We start from the raw sequence: 24,653 nt of genomic DNA, 5'->3' as shown, positions 1-24,653 counted from the left end.
AAATGGCACCGAATCTACATGCTGTGTGGTCATCACAAATACCAGTGCCAAAGGTATAGGGGTAGTCTTCAGTCATAGGGCTGAAAAAGGAGACTACCTTGCATTTGATTTCAGGTCACTGAGAGGAGCTGAGAAGAATTACTCAGTTTTTTAAAAAAGGCACTGGCTATATCATGGACTTTATAAAAATTCAAGAATTCTTTTTGTGGGGGTAAATTTCACTGTAAAGGCAGATCACAAACCACTGAGGAAGATCTTAACTTCAAAGACTTTGAATTGTGGTGTTTTTCAGAATCAGACTCGGGGTGATAGATCTCCAAGAGTTCAGCTTTGTAATGGACCATCTTCCAGGTTGACAGATGTTGCAGCAGATAGTCCTTCAGAACTGATACACAGGGGCGTAGTTTGAGTTGGAAGGTGGTGTTACACCACCTAAATAAATGCATCCTTTGCTTGGTACTTGGATCTGGGGGTCTGCAATATCTGTGTCTGTTTTTCTCATTGTGCACCAAGAATAAAAGACAAAAGAGTGGCTTTTGATATTCAACAGGAAAGAGAGAGAGAGAGACAGAGATATACATCTGGTGGCTGAATTTCAAATTGTGAAATCAGATAGATAACTTGGAAACAATATTGGCTTCCCTGCGTCTATAAATTGTATGATCTTAGTCAAACATTTTATTTTGCAGTGCCTCCCTTTTCTTTATTATCACATATTATAGCACTTTTAAAAACTTGGCTTCAGTATGTGCCCTGTACATGCACCTGTTAGTTTTTGATTTAATAAACTATAATGTTTCTCAATCTATAATAATAACCTATGCTACGTTTAGGATTTAAATTACTACTGACTTCTTAGTTCACTAATGGCACTGTTGTTGGGGAGGGGGGTGAGCAATTAATGATTTCAGCTCATGTTTAAAATCTATCACATTTAATAAATATTTGTCTATGCAATTATATCATTTGATGTACTAAGGTAAAACTCTTCCACATTTTGAAAATGAAAACTTTTTTGAATTTTGAAGAGAGTCTATCATACTTTTACATTATGGGCCTGATTCACAGAACTAACTTAAGACAAAATCCTAAACTTACTACCATTTTCGAATTCACAGAAGGCGCTTACTCATTTTGGTATTCACAGAAGACACTTCCTCATTTCGGTATTCACAGAAGTTAGGAGTCCTAACTTTAGGACTACTAAATGCCTTCTGTGAATACCGAAAGTCTTAAAATTAGGAATTTTCTGAATTTAGTAGTAGTAAAGTTAGGACTCCTAACTTTAGGACTCCTAAATGCCTTCTGTGAATACCGAAAGTCTTAAAGTTAGGATATTTGTCAGTTTAGGAGTAGCAAAGTTAGGACTCCTAACTTTAGGACTCCTAAATGTCTTCTGTGAATACCGAAGGTCTTAAAATTAGGATTTTTCTCAGTTTAGGGGTCCTAAAGTTAAGAGTCCTAACTTTACTACTACTAAATTTAGAAAAATCCTAATTTTAAGACTTTCAGTATTCACAGAAGGCATTTAGGAGTTCTAAAGTTAGGAGTCCTAACTTTACTACTGCTAAATTGAGAAGAATCCTAATTTTAAGACTTTCGGTATTCACAGAAAGCATTTAGGAGTCCTAAAGTTAGGACTCCTAACTTCTGTGAATACCGAAATGAGTACAGTATTTTCCGGCGTATAAGACGACTTTTTAACCCCTTAAAATGTTCTCCAAAGTCGGGGGTCGTCTTATACGCCGGGTACCAAATTTTTAGGAGTGGAAGCAACGTTTCGGTATGTTCGAACTGCGTGCTCAGTCTAGAGACACAGCGGGCGGGCACATGCGCTGATCTGGCGTCTCTCTCTGTGCTGATCTGGCGTCTCTCTAATCTCTCTCTCCCTGCTACTGATCCCCCCCTGATTCGTGCTTATGTGAGTCATACTACAATCCCCTCTAGCTGTACGGTACGGTACTTTATTTACCGTATGCGATTTTATATAGCGCGGACTTTACCCGAAGGTGTCAGAGCGCTTCACAATAGGACTACTGTAGTAATGATACATGAGGAGATAATTACAACAGAACAAATTACAAAAGCAAACGTTATGTTAAGTTACGGCACATGAATCAAAAATGACAATAGTGCGCAGTCTCTTACAGTCCTGTAGTGCAGTAGTGCCGATGGGAGCAGGATCTCACGGGGGCATTTCGGTATTTTCGAACTGCGTAGGTATTCAGTCTAGAACTACAGCGGGCACATGCGCTGATCTGGCGTCTCTCTCTCCTTCCGATGTGGCCATAAATCTCACGTTCATCGGAAGGAGAGGAGCGTCAGTACCGTACGTCATCTCCTCAGTTCATGGGAATTGAAAGGGGACTGTAGAAAGTTCCCGCCGGCAATACAGTACTGCGCTGGAAGTGGGGGTAGTCTTATACGGCGAGTTTAGCATGAAACCTACATTTTATGAAGAAAAGTAGGGGGTCGTCTTATACGCCGGGTCGTCCTATACGCCGGAAAATACGGTAAGTGCCTTCTGTGAATACCAAAATCAGTAAGTGCCTTCTGTGAATACCTAAATGGTAGTAAGTTTAGGATTTTGTCTTAAGTTAGTTCTGTGAATCGGGCCCCCAGTTTGTACAACAATATGCATGATAAACATTTTCATGGCTTGGTTCATGCAGGGACTATTTGAGTTAAGTCAGACCCTTAGCTCGCCCAATTAACTTGCTGGCACATCCACCTCTATTTGCAGCTTGGCCTTAGTATATGGGACCATCAGTCACATAATAAAATGATTTGTAAAAGGTGTGCATTGGAAAAAGGAGCCTTATCTACATCATTGAATAGACAGCTCTACCATAAAGGCTTCTTGTTGCAGAGATGAAGAGTGGTGTAGTGAAAACAAAATACATTTAAAAGTGGTCCTGGTGCTGGGACCCCTGTAGCCAGAGAGAACTAACAGGCCCAGGTGGAAGGTGCAGGGAGGTAGATTCAAATGGGGGGGGGGGGTATGTAACATCCCCCAATTACATTCTTAGCTTGGCAGTTGGGTCTAGGGCCCTGATTCTGGTTTGCTACATCTGTGACAGTTTTTCTTGTCATTCTTATTTCTCTAAGAGCTTTTAACCTGTTCAGAAAATGTAAGTGTATATAGTAACAAGTTTACCAAACAATATTAAATCTGCACCCATAGAGGTACTCCTTGAATGGATGCAAATTTACAACCTTTTGGAATTCGCAAACATTGGCAGTAATAGGCTTGGAAAGCTGTGCAAGTCTATACAATGATACATTCCGCTGGGAAAGCTAATGGAGTGTCAGGAAAAACCACATAGAATGTAGGGTAGACGATACAGAAGCATTCTGAAACGGAGTGAGTGCAGGAAGAGCCTTAGGAAGTCTAGTGAGCAGTGGATTTTTAAAGGATTATGTATAGATCTTTATGACATGTGTTAATTTCAGTTTATGAATTTCCTATTATTTATTGGAGCAAATTATATGTTTTGCATATTTCCCTTAAGTTGTATTCTGTTTTTCATTTTTTTTCCATTTCACGTATTATTTTGTGGTTCTGTTTCAATTACAATTTCAATTAGCTCACTGTGCTACTGGAATCAAGCTATCCTGGTTGATGAGGGGTGAAACCCCGAAACTGGCCCTAGGATGCTTGTTTCTGGTACAGGGAGGACCTGGCCTGGCAGTTCGGGCTGGACTGTTCCTATGAGGCACAGTGTCAAGACTGATTTGCATATGGCCAGGTCTAAACTGGGGTGGCATGGTGAGCAAAAGAATGATGGATTTAACCCAGATCTCTTGACTGGGGTTGAATGTTTTGATTTTTCTGCATTCCGTCCATCAATTGTGTGTCTTCTGTTTCAATTACCACATGTTCTCTGCTTTGTAGTTAAGATATATCATTGTTTCACCAGTGGAATGCAGTTTCAAATTTTTATAGAAAGGGTAAGACATGTGGTGTCCTGGGTTGGAACCTTTTTCGGGTGGAACTCTTGAGTCAGTATCAGCGCACACACATACTTGCACCCAGCACATACACACGTACACACCAATTCACCCCATGCAAGCATGACAAATACATATGCTTTCATACATAAACACCTGTATGCATGCACGCATCCACCATTAAAAAATAAATCTTCCCAGGCAACAGCAGTGAGGCTGGTTGGCTGAGGGGAATCATTGGTGTTTCCTGAAGGATTGGAACTGCTGCCTCCCGTCATTGGCTGAGCTTGTTATGGGTCAATTTAGCAAGAAAAAATGCCCCCTGAACATTAAATAGATTCCCAAATATATTAATCCATCATACTTATGTATTTTCAAAATAGAATTGTAATCAAAAGAGAGTAACTAAATGCTAAACAACTTTTTTATGAAATGTGCAAAAAAAGATAGTTCCAAAATGACACAGACAACCCCTATATGTGCTCCCACAGAGGAAGTCACATTAAGCTTGTCACACATCTCTTTAGATATACACAGTTTAAAAACATAATAATGGAAGAAAGCTCAATTGTATAAGAGACTAGCGTCACTGATGGACAATTGGCCCTGGGTACTTCATGGCTTAAAACTGAAGCATCCAGGTCTGAGTTTATCTATGAACATGCACCTCATCATGAGAGGGAGGTCCTGCAAGCATTTTGCTAGATTGAAGAGGAAACGCCCACCCACCCCCCTCCTCCCAAGGTTGTGACATCGTCGATCCGGCAAATTTTGCCCCAGGAGGCCAGGCGCCTGCACATTTAGTGCATGTAGAGTGCCTGGCTGCCTGACCCAATCATCGAGAGTGTCTGTCAGGCTAACCTTTACTCAGCCTGACAGACACGATTCCTGCTGAGAAAAAATTGTGTGGGGGGCCTCTGCCCTTAACAATGGGTCGCTCTTCCTTGGGGTTCTGGGAATGTGTTCTCATGTTCGAATATTTCTATAATTGAGGTCCCTGAGGAGAATACCATTTACGAAGACAAACTATTAAAATGGATTCATACTCATAAATAAATGTTTTTGCCCACCTAAGTGCCTATTAGGTGGCAAAATACCTTTGAGAATCGAGCTCATAGAGAAGACAAAAAGTGAAGGCGCTGCATCATAGCCATTGGCATGAGAAAAATATTGTATTATTTTTGATGACCTCCACAAATCTCATTGGCTGAAAATGAACAATCACTCCAAAGAAATGTTTTAAAAAATGGTCTTTTTTTTTTGCAGTTTTATGTAGCGCCAACTCGACACGAAAGTATCGGAGCACTTTACATGAGCATCAGTTATGTTGCACAAGCACACATTCATTTTTGGTAGGCACAAGGAGATTAAGTGATTTTGTCAAGAATCACAGGATGTAGAGCGTATGCTGAGACTCGAATCTGGTCCCCCAGCTCCAAAGTTGGCAGCTCTGGCCGTTATGCCACATCGCCACCCCCTAAAGAAGTTCAACATTCAAAGCTGCACTCAAATTAAATGTGCACAAAAAAGCAGAGAACAAGATTAAATACTTACAGTAGGACAGTGACGCTCCTACACTTTCATCGTAGACCAAACATTAACAGCAGGGGGAACACCTAAGCAATAAACAAAGTGATTGAGGAACTAATCTGTACCACTGGTAAATAACTCTTGAAACATCCCTGCCCACCGGCTTTAACTTCCGTGTGCAATTACAGGAGACTAATTATATGCAAATCAGCCTTGGTCCTGCTCCAGTAGCAACAACCCATCCAAGCTAAGGTGATGCTAAACTCAGAGGCCAAACTCAGACCTGATGCACACAGGAACAGGAACACACATCGAAGGAATGCCATCAGATTTGTGAAATTGTACAAATATTTGCTAGACGAAAACTGGAATGACCCAGCATAGAAAACCATGGACATCACCGTATTCTTAATATCTGCCATTGCCGTATTTTTTGTTACTATTTAATAGCTGATCGTTTATTTACTGTATTGGTTGAAATTGAGCTTTACCTCACCACTGAATGACTTTTCGTTTAGGACAAAGCAGGATCTGTGGACTTGTAAAGTCATTAGCCACCGGGGAAGTGTTTGCCTGCCTGTGACAATCCGCTGGAATGTACACTTAAACCCAGGATTAGACAGGAGCTCATTGGGACAGGAAACAGATTTAACTGTCCTTACACCGTCCATTTTGTATGAAGCAAGAGGTGGCAAAGAGGGATTGGCACATTGTACAAAGATCAGGTGGATCAATGTTGGTTGCGCTGCACCTGTTCAGCCTTTAGAGACAGGACTAAGAGGGAATCTGTGCACGTGTCAAAGGTCATGAGGCTCCTCAAGATGGCTGACCACACAGATGTATTCGCTTGGTGTGTAGGTGAACCACTGAGCACAACTCCAGGGGCTGCATGGAAAGCTTTGCAGGGTTCATTGAAACATCTTTCGGTGCTATTGTCCCTGGTAGTTGGAAAAGAAAGTTTCTGACATACGTCATCTGCAAACTTTACTTGACATTTTCTCGGCTCTTTGGTTCTGTTTTTTGTTTTACATCTTCGGAACATATTTTTTTTCTTTTTTTTCCTCTTTCTGTTCAAATCTTAGCTTTCTTAACTCACCTTCATCCCTACTCTTTCTCAAACCTTGCAAGAATGAATGCGACTTTTTTTTCTTCAAAGGCCATGATTATAACTACAGGGCTAACTCCGTCTTAGGTGCAAACTGCCATTTTCACATGAAACAGGATTTCAAGTTTCAAGTTGGATGGCATATGCGTACGTGCTAATTGCACTTGTGCTATTTGCCCATGTGCAAATTACCTACCATGTGCTATTTGCCCTACACAGTTTTGGCAGGTAAAATCTGGCGAAAATCTTACTGGTAAATTGTGATTTGTGCAAATTGAAATCTTGCTCAAATTGGAACTTTGTGCACTTTGTCAAGAAGATTCTCCCATGGTCCTACCAGCCATAAATGTGTAGGCAAAGGCAGTGAGATACATAAATTGCAGAAGGGTAATGGTGAGTGCCCTTTTAATGAACGCAGTGTTAGACAGGTTTGTTCGGCATTCGAGCAATCTGGCACTGCTAGACAGGCCAGCTTGAAAGGACCTCCTTAGGTAGTTTTGTCTTTTTTTTTGGGGGGGGAGTTCCTGTGGGCTGTGAGGGGACCAAAAAAACAGCCCACCGTCTAGTACTATCAAGCTGGACCATTTGGCAGTGTCAGACTTCCAGACTGCCCTATAGGCTGGTTTAACCTGAATTTATTTACAAATATCCTTCTTTTGGTATCCTGTTTCTGAAGCGTAGAGCATTTTTCACTCAAAATCAAATTTGTCCTGTAGTTGTGATTGGTTGTATTGGTTTTATGTTGGTTTGTTGTTTGTTGGTATTTTTTGTATGTTAGTGCATAATGGGTAGTTCACTGCTGTCACTGCAGTAAGGATACTGTCGAATAGCATCTGTTACCACACATGCCAAAACAGCACATGGCTGAACAACGCAGTCAATACCATGACTTCGTCGCTACCACGAGTTCCATTACAACACAAGTCATTACATGACTTTGCTGTTCAATAGGGGTTTTTTCAGTGTGAGACACACAACAAATGTCATACCTTTTTTGGGCGGAAGTATGATCCCAGGATGCAGAGTCTCGAGATGAGATTTGGAAGGGTGTGCTTAGGAGTGACATTAAGAAGCTAAGTGATTTCACAAAGCAGCCTCCTATCAGAAGTGGTGGCAAGTGCCTGAGACTGGCCCATGGGGGCCATAATACTGAGTAAGGATGAGCGAAACTCAAAGATCATGTCGGATCTATGTCGTAAGACTGGGTAGGGACTTATAATTCTGTGAATACAGAGGTGTACCACCACGGAAATCCAATCCAAAACTCCAAGGCAACAGGCTATAATGCCTTTTATTGATCCCACCAACTGTATGCTCTGATGGTGCAATGCAAAATCTCCCCAAAACATTTGTGGGTTCCAAAGCTTTTGCTGCAATTCTGTTGTCTTAACATACAATATTTGGCCAGTCAAATGCAAACTTTTAGCAGGGATGTGAATAGGCTACCTGTGCTTGGCAGCCACTGTCTGCTGTCAAACCCCATGTTTCTATCATTCCGAAGATGCTGTTACTGTTTTGACAACACAGAGCTGCCATTGATGCTCTGTGAAATTAAGACATGTTTAAAAAGTACATACACTGCTAACTCCCCTTGAACTAGTACTGCTGGTGAAAAATGAATACAACTAGTTAAAAGGTTCTGCAAGTTGAATCACTTAACAATCATCAGCAAGAGTCCTATTTTGTTAGAAATGGGGGTCTCTAGTTGACAGTGGTTTGCGCCCTGTCCAAGCAGAGTCCTTCATTCTAGTCACGGTAAGGGGATTACACAGCTAAAATAACCCCAGCTCACCCCCTTGGTAGCTTGGCATTAGTAGTCAGGCTTATCTCAGAGGCAATGTGTAATGCATTTGTACCCACACACAAAGTAACACAGTGAAAACACTACAAAAGGATACCACACCAGTTTAGACAAATAACCAATCTTTATCTGAATAAAACAAGACTAAAACAACAAAAATCCATCTTACACAAGTAGAGATATCACTTTAAAAGGTTTAAAATAGTTCAGTCCTTAGGTAACAATGGATGCACCAAGACCTTGGCCGACAGAGATGATACGTCAAAAATCCAGACATGCTGGGTTGATGCAGCGGGACAGGTGCTATATTTTTCAGCCACACAGCAGGGCTTGCGTCATAGTCGCAGCGGGTGTTACAGACGTTGGTGGCACGGTGCTCGGGACTCTGGCTGCAGCGATCATTCAGCCACACGGCAGGCCCTGCATTGATTCATCCGCTCTGCCACAATGCGTTTGTATTTCAACCATACGGCAATGCTGCGTCTGGAAAAACAGGCGCTGAGAGTCGATGCATGGATTTTCTTGGTTCTTTGGCAAAGCCATCTCCAAGGGCCCAGGGGACTGCAGATGATGTTCTTGATAGCCCTGAGACTTAATAACAGGATGCAGACACACACAAGCCCTTGAAGAATCTTGGCACGCAGGATGTAGAAAGCAAAATTCAGTCCTTTCACTACCCAAGACAGAAGCAGCAATATATTTTTGTATATGAGACCCAGTAACAGCATACCAACCAAGACGAACGTGGAGAGACGAAAAGTGACAGCGCGGATAGACAACGCGGACGGGTGAGTCTGACGGCTGGCCCGTCTCGTGTTCGTTTCCCGTGTCTCATGTCCCACGTATAACATACTGCAGCAATGAACTTCACAATGAACTTTGCCTGTCACAAACGCTAGTGCTAGCAGTAGCCGTAACTCAGCTGGGGCGTTCAACTCAATAACGCACAGACCAAAAAACTCGTATAACACAGGAAATAATTTCTTAAGAAACTGCACCATCAAAATGTATTCTGACCAGCGGCGTCAAACAGCAGACGACCTTTTCAAAATCGATTCAGCACAAGGAGCCACAGCCAGTAAACCCAATGACAACATAGTCAGTTCGCTCAAAACCTCATTCACGCAGTTAGAGAGATTATATGAGCGTGAAATCCGCAAATGGTGGGAGGCCACCTCGCTTGAAAAATACCTGGAAGTCAAACGTATTCCACGCGGACTCCGTGTTTACACGGTGCCCGCATACGAAAATCCGGACCCACAGTTATTAGACGAATGGTCCACTTATACAGCGGAAATGTCTGGTGGCATGCTGCGAATACTCATAAAATTTGCATGGAGCGACAGAGCCAAATGCCAAAAGGAAATTGATGATCTAGAAGCCCTCATCTCACAGGACCCAGATGTGACCACTATAGACAACCTGCGGGAAGAAATGAAAACACGATTACTGGCATACGAAAATAAAATAAGACAACGCAAGCAATCTAAATTCCAAAGAGATGCCAGAGATTACGCACAAGGGCGGATCCTAACTTTTGCGCGCAAATTTGATGCCCCACGATAAAAAGCCTTAAGAAGTAAGGTGATCAATGCAGCCACCCCAGAACCCGTCACATTAGAATCAGATGTAACTGACGCAGAGCAGTCGGGGGATGAAAGATCTACGACTACAAGCTCGACATCAAGCACCACAAGCCTATCTACCTCGCAGAGCCATTTTCACGAGGAGTTTCAGCTCATGCGCCAAACGCAACAAAGGGGCGCAAAAGGCAAACCACCAGAAACACAACAAAGACAACAAAGACGAGGCAAGTTCTACGCGGGGGCTTCCACCTCAGGCAATCTAGGCATGGCCACCCAAACAAGGAGTCAGCAGGGCACCAGGAGATACATGCCCGTGATGATCTTACCATCATAAATCTAACTCCTTATAAACTCTCCACAACAGAAGAGCAAGTTTTGAAAAAAGGCCTGACTTTCTGCCCTACCAGCGGCTTTGAATTCACTCAGTCCAGGATAGATTTGTTCCTTTTTACTCGGAAACTTAAACTTCAAAAGTTTCACAGCCTCAAGAATGCTTCGAACAGGGATCTGCAAATCAAAAATGTCCCTCCAGCCACTGATCTGGAATTGACTGATCTAGATTTAATGCAAACGATTGCTAGTAAAACAAGTGATGCAAACCAGACAATTGATGAACTAGCTGATAGAGCTGAACAATTTGGTGTATCCCAAACTAGAGCGATCACTAATTTCAAAGCAGCATCCAAATTTCTTCCAATTATGCCACATGACGCAATTGACGTTTTCGAAGAAGCAGTCAAAATGGATTTGCTAACATTGAGAACCAAAAGATCCCATAAATCAAATAACAAACAATGGAACCTCTCACTGGCCCAAAGGAATGCGCTGACCAAATTGCAAGCAAATACTAACATAGTCTGCAAGCCGTCGGACAAGGGCGGAAACATTGTCTTAATGACCAGAGAGTATTATTGCACAGAAGCACTTCGACAATTGAAGGATACAGACTGTTACCCAAAGATCAACAAAGATGAATACAATGCCAGCATCATAGAATACCACAGTTTGCTTGACAAATGGGTAACAGAGGGCATGTTAAATGTGAATGAACTGAAATTTCTGACATGTCAACAGCCAATAACTCCAACATTTTACCATCTGCCAAAAATTCACAAACACGCTACATTACCACCAGGAAGACCGATAATCTCTTCCAAAGGCAGTTTAACTGAGAACATGTCACAGTTTCTTGATTTCTTTTTGATTGACCATGTCAAATCCCTCTCATCATACTTAAGGGATACATCTGACTTCATCCGCATCATTGCTGACACACCCTGGGAACCAGATATGCTGATGATAGTATTGGATGTGACAGGACTTTACACCTGTATAGCACATAATCATGGCATACAGGCAGTGCAATATTTCTTAAAAACTCGCTCTCTGAAATACATGAAACATAACTGCATGTTGGTTGAATTCTTACATTTCTGCCTGCACAATAACATATTTCTGTTCCAGAAACAATACTACAGGCAAAAGAGAGGAACAGCGATGGGCACCTGCTTCGCCCCCAGCTACGCCAATTTATTCGTGGGCTGGTGGGAGAAGCAGGTGGCCTGGTCTGATGACAATCATAGATGGGTCGCGTCAATTGTCGGGTGGCACCGATATATTGACGATTTGTTCATTTTCTGGAAAGGCTCAAAGACAGAGGCTGAATTATTCATTCAAACTCTAAACAAAAATGATCTCAACTTGCACCTTAGTGGCACTATCAGCAGTCTTGAGGTAGACTTTCTTGATCTTAAAGTCTTCATTAAGGATGGAAGTATTTGCACCTCTCTTTTCCGTAAGGTTACAGCCGGAAACTCCACCTTAGAAGCCAGCAGCTGCCATCCCAAACCCCTAAAGAACAGTATACCCTTTGGTGAACTGTTACGCCTCAAGAGAAATTGTACTCTTACAGAGGATTTTGAGAGAGCTGCAGAAGACTCAATGGCAAGGTTCAGACTGAGAGGTTATACTGACAACACACTCAAAAACGCATATGACAGGGTGCGTCAAATTCCCAGAGCAAGTCTGTTTAAGCACTCCAGTGAGAGCAAAGTTGGTGAAGACATAACTCCACGCTTCATCACGACTCTTTCCAATGACTCCTCATTGATTCATAACATCATCAGTCGCCATTGGAACATTCTTAAAACAGACAAACAATTATCATCCCATCCTAAAATTACCTACAGGAGAAACAGATCCTTTAAAGACACTCTAATACATAGTCACTTTGACGCCATCCCGAGATCACCACGACTGGGCAACCTGACAGGGTTTTTCCCTTGCCAAAACTGTAAGGCCTGTCAGTCAAGTGGAAAAATCACCTCATATGAAATCCCTTATACTGGATTAGTGAGGAAAATTACTAAATTTCTCACTTGTACAAGCCCGTACTGTGTATATCGACTTGAATGCCCCTGCAAATTATATTACATTGGGAGCTCAATTCATCCAGTCAAAAAGCGAATCTTAGAACACGCTAGGGCAATTGAACATAACGACCCAAATTACCCTGTAGCAAGACACTTTGCACTTAAACACAAGAGTGACCGTAATCTCCTCAAATTCCATTGTCTGGATCCAATCCCCCCCAAAGATCGTGGAGGGAACAGAGAGGCACAAATGAGAAAACTTGAGTCCAGGTTTATCATAGACCTTCGAACTAAGTTTCCATTTGGATTAAATACAGGAGAAGAATTGGCCAGTCATCTTGGCTAATTTTGATGTAGAACTGTAACCAGAATTCCCCTTGTGTGTTTTCCTTGCTGCTGATTATTAATTATCCTAACAGGATTACCAATGATTAATTATGTACATATTTCTTGTTTAATTTGCTTTGCCAGCCCATCCAGGGCTTAATAACGTCTGTTTGCATAACATGGTCACTAATGTTGGTTTTATATTGACCACTACAAAATGGCCGCCATGTTGATTAGATATTTGTAGTCTCTCTTTTGTGTTCATGTAACAACTGATTGATGTCAACAAAACAACTTTATTTAATTCTCAATTAACTGTGTTCGAGTAACAGCAGACGAAGGCGTGATGCCGAAACGCGTCCTGTTTATTTGATTGTGAAATAAATTCTTGAATCCTGGATATCGAGTTGTGGAGTGCCGTCTATTCTTTTGCCGCAGTAAAGGAATTTGGAGCGTTGATATATATATATATATATATATATATATATATATATATATATATATATATATATATGTATATATATATGTGTGTATATATATATATATATATATATATTTATATATATATATATGAATTTCATTATAAAAACCATAAAAGCACATAATTTACATACATTTAGGTGGTACATTTTCAAACAGATAGTTGGGGAGGGGAGATAAAAGAAGTTCCACAGCAATGTTCCTCGGTTGGTCTGGGGTCAGATTTTGATTGACACCTCTGCTTGACCCCCCAGTTATGGAACAGTCTCTAATGTCTGTTTCTAAGTACATAGCTATGGGCCAGACAGGAGCAGCAAACAGCAGGCCAACACAACACAGCACACAACAAAGCACACACCAAGTGGTAGTACCTCCTGACAGCTTCTCCAGCTCTTCTTCTTGGCAGAATGTTCTCTTAGTACAGAAGTGTTCTGGTGTCACAGCTCTAGTACTTATGCCAGTTTCCACCTTTGAAGTAGGCAAACTTCAAAGGAAAGTCTTTGTAGTGCACAGGACCCTGCCTTTCCCTGACCTAGCTCCAGACACATTACTGAGGGGTGGTAACACCTTTGGGTGAGGACAGGCACAGCTCTATTCAGGTGTCAGTGACAACTCCTCCCACCACTTTAGCTCAGGAAGACCCATCAGCCTGGTGATGGGCCATCAGGATGGCATCGCTTAGCTCCCTTTGTGTGACTGTCCAGAATGAATGCACAACCAGCCTTGCTGTCACCCGCCCTCAGACGTGGACTCCACAGGCAGGCAGAGGCACAGAATGATAAAGCAAGAAAATGCCGAATTTCTAAACGTGGCATTTTCAAACACACAATTTAAAAACCAACTTCACTAAAATATATATTTTTAAATTGTGAGCTTAGGGATTCAAACTCCAAATCTTGATCTCGTCCCAATTGAAAGTTACACTTGTAAGAGGTTACTAGGCAGCTCCAATGAATACCTATGGGAGAGCTAGTCCTTGAAATAGTGTCAAACAAAATTAGCTGTATCTCACTATCAGGACATGTAAAACACACCAGTACATGTCCTACCTTCTAAATACACTGCACTTTGCCCCTGGGGCTCCCTTGGGCCTACCTTAAGGCTGACTTACATGCAGTAAAAGGGAAGGTTTGGGCCTGGCAAGTGGCTGCACTTGCCAGGTCGACATGGCAGTTCAAAACTGCAAACACAGACACAGAAGTGGCAGGTCTGAGACATGGTTGCAGGGCTACTACTGTGGGTGGCACAAACAGTACTGCAGACCCACGAGTAGCATTTGATTAACAGACCCTGAGCACAAACAGTGCACTTTACTAGGGGCTTACCAGTAAATCAAATATGCCACTCATGGATAAACCAATCACCCATACAATTTAGATGGAGAGCATATGCACTTTAGCACTGGTTAGCAGTGGTAAAGTGCCCAGAGTCCTAAAGCCAACAAAAACAGGTCAGAACAAATAGAAAATAGGAGGAAAAGGCAAAAGGTTTGGGGATAACCCTGCAAAAAGGTCCAGGTCCAACAACGTTTAATTGGAAGGCTAACTAGAAGAAGACCACTGATTTCAAGTATGTATCATGTGGGTAATTGAGTTATGAACCAGATGGTATGAAAGCTTAAATCGGTTTGAAAGAACTTTTGCCTACAAAATGGCCTGTTTTGTACAGTATTAATTTCCTACCTACCTGATATTCACCTTGTACATTATGTAGGTGAGGTGTCAGACAAGACCTTTTTATTTTACAAACATTGTATGTAAAATCTATTTACTTGTAGGGGCTTTTAGCCAGCCTTCTTTATCCATTGGTTCCTTTGTTGTGTCATTCACATTTTTCCTACATCCACAACAGCATACCGAATGGGAGAATAGGGTAGTGGCTCGGCCCATATCAGCCATTGGCTACTTACACTGTGATTCAGGATTCTTCTCTTTAGTCAAGGATCACTTACACAAAGTAGTTCCCTTAACTACCGGGAATGTCTATGGCAATGTGTGCTTTATGAGACAACCAATATTTCTGCTTTTAGCCATTTTTGTTTAGATTGAAAAGGGACAATTATAAAGTATTGCAAAAACGTGACAAAATAAGCATTGGCAAAGACAAAAGACTGGCACCCAACCTCCGATCAATTGGCTTTGCCAATGCTTGTTCTTTTTGGCCTTCCTTATGTGCTGTCTAGTTTGGTATTTTCCTCTCTCTTCAAGATGTTCTATTTCCATCCTCCCATGAAGAAGAGAATTACTATAAGCTCTGGTGTAATAAAAATTCACTACACCTAAATGTAGGTATACTTCCCACAAGTCTTTCGTGTTAACACATTGTCTATAACATTGCAATCATCACAATACTTACATAGCATGCTTTACAATTTGCATAATCTCTATGGCAAGATAACAGTTTTTATTCAAGGCCACTCATGGTATTGACTTCAAGCATATATATAGCGCTGCACGGCCTACCCTTAACTTTCAGTTGCTCACATCATTGAGCAATCTTACCACTAACATTAACTACAAACAATAGACACTCTTGACAGGGCCCTGTACACTCATCTAATATTGATTTATAGATATTTTAAACATATAAACACCAGAATATTTTGTTTATTACAAAATTCACACTATGAGGCATCCACACCCTTTTGTACGCCAAGCAGCCCTCTCCTTCCATGAACTGTATGAAATTGATTTCCAAGCGGTCACCCACAAAATTTACAGCAAAATCCCATTTTGGTATTTATCACTGTACACAATTATACATGCAACTCTTGAAGCGTCTCCCTACTCAACATTACCGATCATACGCCAGAGGCCAAGGGCAGCCAACAGGGAATAGGCACCTTGTCCAGTTATCAGATCCTAAGGCCTCCTTACTCCACAAAAATATGTTTCCTACAAAATAATCCTAGTCTATCCACCTCCTGTGTTACATAGGGAAATCATAATGTCTTATTGACCACCAGTAAAATACAAGGCTCTCATCAATTTATTTTGAAATATCACCTTATATGTGGAAATTCTTCAATCGTGGGGACATTTTATACGATCGTAAAGTAGTTCACTTTCCCCGTAACCACCCCCATCAAATTTGGAATTGAGTGTTGCAAATCAGAACGCATGTAGATGATCACTTAAATTTGAAAAAAGAGCCTCACTATGCAGCCAGTTGCTTGTCACTGCTCCTGTAGTTATGTGAGAGATAAATCCACCAGATTCGCAAATTTTGAACACACGTAAATGCAATTTTCACGAGTAAAAACAAGCAGCCCTGGTTCTGTGTCCTAGAATGTTAAGTATGTTCTCACAAATTGACATGTTTGTGCGCCAAACTAAGAGGAAACAAGGTATTCAAACCTTTTTTGCAGATCTCGGCCGTATTTTCTGCTTGTGCTTTTTGGTAACATTTTGGTAAAAAGAAAAATCCATAGAGTTGTTCATTGGGATTAGCTAAGGAAGTGGTACATACAGCTAGATTCATGAAAGGAAAATCGTCTCGCAAAGGGCCAGATTCTCAGAATCTGGCCCTTTGCGAGCGCAATTTTTGCATTTGGGATTCATCATCCCAAATGCAAAAATCGCTATTACAGAATTCGCATTTTAGCGAGGAATTGCATTTAAGGAATCTCTATTTAAGATTCCTTAAATGCAATTCATTAACCAGTTTTAAATTGCGAATTCGCAATATTTGGCCGCTATTTACCACGAAGTCAGACTTCGTGGTAAATAGCGAAAAAAATTGAAAAAAGCACTTTAGTGCATTATTCTCTGTTGCATGTTACACACACACATGTCCTTTGGACATGTGTGTGCGCAACACCTGTGTAATGTTGCATTTCAGGGGTGCTACAGGGTGTCCTCTGGATACCCCTGGCACCCTTGAAATCGCATCCTTATTTGCGATTAGCAAATTGCTAATCGCAAATAAGGAATAACTCCCCATTCATTCCTATGGGCCTGTAGGCCCATAGGAATGCATGGGGAGTTATTCCTTATTTGCGATTAGCAATTTGCTAATCGCAAATAAGGAAGATGTAGGAATCGCAATATTTTTTGCAATTCCTACATGAATCCCGTTTTGCAAGTCCTTAATAGCGATTCCTTATGAATCGCTATTAAAGACTCGCAAAACGGGTCTTTGATGAATCTAGCTGATAGTCTTTCCTTTACCGAAACCATGGTCTCATGACAAGTCAGCTTACTGAAGCAGAATAACACATTACGATAAACTTTTGTAGTCATTGTGCTGAATAGTAAGTAAAAGACATGATCATCCCTGTAACTACAGACAAATACACAGAGTCAAGTCAATATCACGCTGTTCCCATGTCTTTTCTTCAGATGTGTTTTTATGTTGGAGCTTAGTTTTAAACAAAAATGTCTTAACACTGAAAACTGCGATTCACTTTTATTGTTGTGTTTCAGTTACATGTTCTACAATGCTGTCCACAAAAGACTTCTCCTTTGAACATACAGTGTTTATCAAGAATCTGCAAAAGATTGTGTATTTTTTCTTCTCAACTAACAATGTGTTTTGGCTCATTCTCTTTTCCATCTGTCTGGCACAACTTCTCATTGAATTATAGAGGACAAATTTACCAAAGCCGAAAGCTACATCATCTAATGCTGTGGTTGTCTCTTTCCATTAGGGTGGGAAATCCTACACTGGACCGTGCAATGGCAGAGACTGTAGCAAGGGCTGTCAGTGCCTTCCGGAGAAAGGCAGTCGGGTGAGTACCTAAATACTTCTTATTCCAGAGCTTCTTGATTACCGAGTATGAAATGTAACAGACTTTTAGGTGAATGGCATTTTATTGTCTATTGTCAATACTCTGCCTTTATCTTAAAAATATCTTGGAATCGATTTTTAGAGAATGCCCCTATTTATCCATGCTTCTGTCATTTATTCAAATCTCCCTGCTGTATCAAAGCTACTCATTTTGTGCCTAGCTGTATGAAAAATCTTATCAAAATGTTAGGAGTTTGAGAAATATGTTATCATGGTCAGAAACTTCTGTGACAAAGACATGTAAGTCTTTTTTTGATACTACAGTCTGCATGGACATATCCAGATCATTAATAACAGTTATAGTTGAGTATCTCAGACCTCAAATGCTATTTTGTTGAGTGGATTGTTGTCTTTCCCCGGAAATAATGTAAGATGGTCATTTTATCATGGCCATAATATATTTGGGATTTTGTTGCATAGAGAATCATGAGACATTGAGGCAGACATTTGAGCCAACATCTCAACTGTTGAAACATTACTAAATTGGGATAAAGAAGATCTCCGAGTCCTGTTTATTTAAAGAGTACTGTCTCGTTTTCAACTCTATGTGTGCTAGAGTATCATATGTGCTTCCGCCTTGTTCGTTGGAATGTGATCAATTTTCTAGGGAAACTGCGTTCCTGAGTCTGGCATTCCATCCATTCCTGGATCCTAGATCACGGCATGTTCGTGTGTCAAGCAGATTACATCTATCCATGTGCAAATCTTCTTGGTTGTTTCAGTAAGCCTTATCTACTTGGCTCTGAGATATTGCTCATAGTTTTGGGGGGCCAAGGTTTCAGTGAGCCCCGTTTACAGCCAATAATGTACCGGTGTTAGTAGTAAAGGCGCTCTCACTGTCTCGATACAGGTTTACATCAGTGACCTGCCATAGCACCCATTCATCTATTCACTAGCTCTCTAAGAGGAAGGCTCACATGAAGTGCCATAATACAAATAAAAAGAAGGAGCATACAATACAGCTTGCCATGCTCTCTACCTCTTAGTTATGTGCCACTGGAATAGGAGAAAACGATTATTTCATACACAGAGTGAATACAGGATCAGCCACCAACAAATTCCATTGGTAAGTCACTATCTCACAGTGAATAATTTCTAGAGAGAATCCAAACTCTCAAAGTTCATAACAAAATTCGAAAGGCATCTTGGCTCTGAAAAACGGTGATGACATATTAGTGAAATTCCTGCAATATGGAAAAGTAATTTACATCCTACAAAGCACCACTTTAAGAACCGCAAACAACTTGCAAACGCATTGACCCCATGAACTATGCCATTAGATGCACAGAAAAGATGGCCAACTGTTTGTGGCTGATTTTGGCCTCAACAGCACACAGCAGGGCCAAGTGCTTTCATATAATCGGGTTTAAGATGTACATAATACATAACTACATGTGTCAAATTATTAAATGTACACCTGATTAAGTTGTCACTACAACCAACAGTTGTATATAGACCACACTTCAGTTAACCTGGACACCCTTCTAAACAAGAGGCTTATGGAATAGGAAAACAACTGAGCTCTTTTGTACCTTCTCAGATAATTGCTAAGACTTCATGTCTGCATTCTTCATACAGGAAGTAACTTCAGTTCAAGATAGATACATGCAAGCTGTCATAGAGCCAGAAGAAAGACACGTGATGAACAGCTTCTGTTTGTTTATATACCGATTTATATATGCACTGTCCACTTAATGGTAGGCTTTGTAGCAGTGGGGATAGAGTTCAGCCTGATACAGCCAACATAAGTAAACAATATGACAAAATTAGCATGCAGGAGGCAATAACTAGGTTTTAAGCTCTTTTCAAAAACATAGGTGTGGGTCAGATTGCACAAAGATATGGGCAAGACCTCCTGGACCGCAAATTCCCTGCTCATGTTTGAGACCTGAAGGTGATATTGGTCCACGCCTGTGTACAATACGCGTGTGTCTGGGTCCCAGCAAGGAGTGTGGCACTGTTTGGTTTAACCTCTACTTAAAACCTACATACATGTGTTTTTTAGGGAGATTCATACAGAACCTGTAATTGTTTGTAACACATAGCATACCCGGGCCCAGAGGGGGGACACGTTAACTGTTAAAGTTTATATAATTAGCAACCAAACAAGATGTCTGGTACTAGACCAGGTAGCATGTTCTTAAGTACAAGTTTGATGATAAGGACACTTCTCCTTGAAAAAGAATGTACTGAGTTTGCCACTGTAACACATTGGAATGCATGGCTCCTGATATGATCTGCTTATCCCTTGGTGTTTTTGGAAAAATGCTAATAAAATTGTTAAAAAAACCAACTCAGAGCATCTTCATGCTTTAATGAGATACGGATGTGGGGTTTCCACCAATACACAGCCCTGCATGTGCTTAATAAAGGCATTATATCTTATGGTATTTGTAATAAGACAGACAGGATAACCGTCATATATGTGATGGAATAGCCCGTCCACCAAACTATAAGTCAGGCCCATAATTCAAATGGGTGCACAAAGATAGCAATGGAGTGCATGTTTAAAAAAAATACAAGACCTTTTTTGTAAAAAAAAAAAAAGCTCTCACACAGAGATGCAAAAAAACCGTAAAATAAAGAAAATCAGATTTTAACAGCAAAACTTTTTTATGATAATATTAGTGAACAGGTTGTGCATTTTATCTATGAATGGTTTCTACGGGTTTACCTGCATTTTTTGTGACATTATTTTGATGCATGTGCTACAATAAGAAGAAAATAGTAAGTAAAGTTAGTATATAAGTGAGCAACCCATCAGATGTATTCCATTCCACACTCATGCTGACATTATCTGAGTCTCGGGCAATCCCAAAATCCCCTAGGGTCACACTTTTAAATCTAAAATCATAAGTGCAGCTATCAATAGTGCAGCAGGTGCAGTGGCACCAGAGTACAAGACTATGAGGAGCTCACCTCATTTATGACTGTATTTTACTAGCCAAATATTCAGCGCCTAGATACCATCACGAGTGAGAAGCAGCACTCTACAAATCCACCTTGTATTACATTATAGTAATTTACAATAAGGCGGTTTGAGACAATTTTTTTTTCTTCCATTGAAGCCCCTAGGTGCACTTTCTACGCTGCTTCCTAAATTGTTACACTTAACCCCTCCACTGCGCTGAACGTTCCGCGCTGGTGCGGAACGTTCTATTGCGCAGGCGGGGCCGCGACGTTCAGCGGACATGCGCAGCACTACCGAGGTAGTGCATGCGACGTCCGCTGAACGTGCACCGCACTTAACGGGTTAAAGTAGATAGATGTAAACCTCTCCATTTTGTTTCCAATAAACATTCACATGACTTTCAAGCAATTTAGTAGAAGACAAAACTTGCTGTATTTCTTCTTCAAGCTGTTTAACCTCACCTGCCTTCTGGTAACCACTTCAAGTCCTGTGTTTAGCTGAAAAACAGGTTTGCTATACCTGTGTGGTTGGAGGCATGTCAGAATGTCGATGAAAAAAATGACGACTGACAAAAATATCATATAAATAACAAAAATATTGCTCCAGTGGGTGTATATTTCCTTTTATTAACTCCAGTGGGTGAACATTTTTAAACAAAATGTAAGGCGCTATATTTTTTATCAGACATATTAGAACAAAATATTTTTGTCCGGCAATATTTAGGCAACAGTATTCTAGTACCATATCATGAGGTATGGGGTCGCCCACTCACCTACGTATGTTCTGCCTCCAATTGGGGACTATGCTTTTCCTGTCTTCTCTCTTAAAATCTCTGGTAGCTTCTCTTTAAAATGACATCAGAGCCAAGGCTTGGTTGTTCTCATTTTTGAGGCAGTGCAGTTGCATCTGTGCACAGCTTTCTTTGCAAACACCTCATTTCAAGGTCTATATCACACCAGACAGACTGAAAGATTTATGAAAGTTGGATATTCACAGTATTGGCTGATCCTCAGAAGATTCGACCACCCATCTTGGTGGGATTACATCCAGTCAACTACAGCCAGCCACTTGCCTCTCATTAAGAAATAGCTTTCAACAGAGGACTTATGTTCTTTAATGCAATAATCACGTTTTTTTATATAGCACCTTTACCTTTTGAAACACTGTAACTAAGATGTGACAATGTCTCAATTTATGGTACTAACGGTAATGACAAAGGTGCCCTTCCACCACAGTTAATAAGCCTGTTAACAACACGCTTAAACTCTTTCTCCATGTAAAACCTTATTTATCCATGTTATTTAGTGTCTTTATTGCACACTACTGGTAAAGGAGTGCTATAAAACATGGTCTGAAGTTTCCTTATCGACCAACCTTGCCTTCTTCTCTGGAATATTGTATGTTCGGCTACTTAATCAGTTGAAAATGTGTGTATTTACGTGCAAATGCTTTTCCAACTGCACGCATTTACGGATCCCAGCTTGAGTACAAAAATACAAATGGCTATCAGAAAACACACAATGCACATGGACGTTTGACCTGTAAGTGATGTGCTTTACATGCATTTTGTGTAACGTTTGTCCGCAGTGTGCGTGTGCCAGTGCATGCCATAACATGCAGTTCACAATTCTTAGTGTATAAGACGGTGTGACTTGGATTTCCCAGCTTGCTCGTGAGCTTCAAGAGTAATGTAGTACTCCTGGTTTACTCCAGGCTTACTCCTAAAATTCATGAGTACTACAAGAGTAAGTCAGCAAAATCGTTGTGAATCAAGCCCTATGTATACAGATATGCTCCAGGTACAAACCCAGTGCAAGGGAATATCTTTGCACAAATTCGCTTATTGTGATTTCAACTAAATCAGAAACATTTTGATAACAAAAAAGTATTTTTAGGGATCCCGGTTTTAAGGTATTTTTTTTTATTTCCATCTGCTTTTGACCACATTTATTTATTTGCCAGTTTTCTCTTTATTAATCCACATTTATTAGGCGGTTGGTGAAAAAATTAAGCTGAAACTAGTATATTTCCACATTTATTTAACCAATAAATATAGACTCTTAATGGAATGCCTGGCAGGTTTCAATAAAATGAACACCCACAGATGATAAATCAATACACATATGAAAACATGCACATTTTAGTGTCAACTTCGTGTATATCCATCCTGCTTAAACCTCAGTACTAAAATGTATTTCTTTTTTAACCCCTTAACTGTCAATCAGCATAGCTTTTAGCCTGGCATCCATGACTGGCAGCATTTAAAATCACTCAAAAACAACCTACGTTCTGATTTTATGTACATTTAGAAATAAATACAGACAGAAAAATAAATGTTTTTCAGTCTACATTTATCAGGTAAAACAAAAAAACAGGGAACTTTATTTATAAACATAAAATGCTCTTGCACAAACATTATGATGAAGTTTAAATTTCCCATTCTTCGCATTTGATTTCACATCAACAAATGTGCAGTGATTTCCAGATGGACAAACAGATAAGAGGAGCGTTTGTTGTCATTAACTTGCACTGGAAAGTATCTCAGACTCCTAGATAAAGACATGACAAGTCAAGCAGTCATCTTTGCATCCTGAGATTTTATAAACAGTGTCTGAACACAGCTTTGAATTCTGCTTCTAGTGCAAACATAGGCAGTGTGATCATCTTGGCACCAACAACAAATCGAATTCCCATGAACGAAAATCACAAATGTGAGCACTTTTCTTACCAATGTTGGATATTTTGAGGCCAAAATACCATTTTGGATTTCAATAGATCAAAATTGTTGGCCTAAAAGATATAGGCTTTCAGAATGCTCTCAATTTCTAAATCTTACTACATGCCACCGAGGCCAGAAGCACTCTTTTTGAATATCTGCGAATTATGACCATGCATGAACCTATGACAGAATTATGTGTATCTTACAAAACATGGCTGTGCATCAGGCAAATACAAAAGGCAGCACAACATAACAGACCAGCTGGAAAAAAGTTGAAAATTCCATGTTCATAATGTCCATCTCTGCTCATGTGTTACTTATTAACCCATTATTATTGCTATGTCTTAAAAATAAAATGCCATCTGACTTACATAGCAAGCCCTTACCAATATAATCAGAAACCCTTCCAATGTGTTGCTTAACTATTCCAGGGTTCTGTCAATTAACATATAGGGGTATATTCCAACCTACCAATCATAATATGATTTACAAAGTCAGACTTCATGAAGTGATTATCAGCTATGAAGCACTGTTCAATGTACCAGTAGCCATACTCACTACACCCTGGATTATCATTGTTTTAGGAGTATTGTCTGAGCACCATGTTGCTTTTATGTGTCCCAGAGTAGACGCAGGTTACTGATCATCTTGAGGTTAACATTCATTACAGGCTATATCATAGATGTTATCATAATGCTAGTTCCAAATTTGCAGAATTTTTAATTCATATATTTCCATTCTAATTTCCACATTGCCCCAGGTTTATTGCGGGCCAGTTAGCACACTACACATCACCACACTCCTTTTTATATGTTCTCAGTATTTAATGCACATATTAATATGACTAATATGACTATAAATTTTAATGTCAATGTCAATATCAATCAAAAACTATACGTTCCGCAAAGATAAGTCCATAATTAAATCATTGTATATTTTATCGAGAACCTGAATCCTTAAACACCAAACAGATTACCATGTTGCCTTCCTCTGGGGGCTCCTTTGGTATTATCCTTATATAGTCAGTATAATAACTTTGCGGTTGTGTGCAGTTTGAACCTTTGCCTGCAGTTTTCGCTGTCT

The 24,653-nt window shown here is 40.4% G+C and overlaps 1 protein-coding gene across 1 annotated transcript in view; it reads left to right on the top strand.

Moving 5' to 3' along the window:
* COL4A2 (collagen type IV alpha 2 chain) overlaps positions 1–24,653 on the top strand; it is a 732,177-nt gene that overhangs the window by 163,054 nt on the left and 544,470 nt on the right. Inside the window, exon 4 of the mRNA XM_078657554.1 lies at positions 17,801–17,881. Coding sequence (XP_078513680.1) covers positions 17,801–17,881 — 81 coding nt within the window. The remainder of the gene's footprint in view (positions 1–17,800; positions 17,882–24,653) is intronic.

The sequence above is a fragment of the Lissotriton helveticus genome, chromosome 8 (genome assembly GCF_964261635.1).
Source record: "Lissotriton helveticus chromosome 8, aLisHel1.1, whole genome shotgun sequence".
Classification (NCBI taxonomy): domain Eukaryota; kingdom Metazoa; phylum Chordata; class Amphibia; order Caudata; family Salamandridae; genus Lissotriton; species Lissotriton helveticus.
This window is presented reverse-complemented; position numbering and strand designations above follow the sequence as displayed.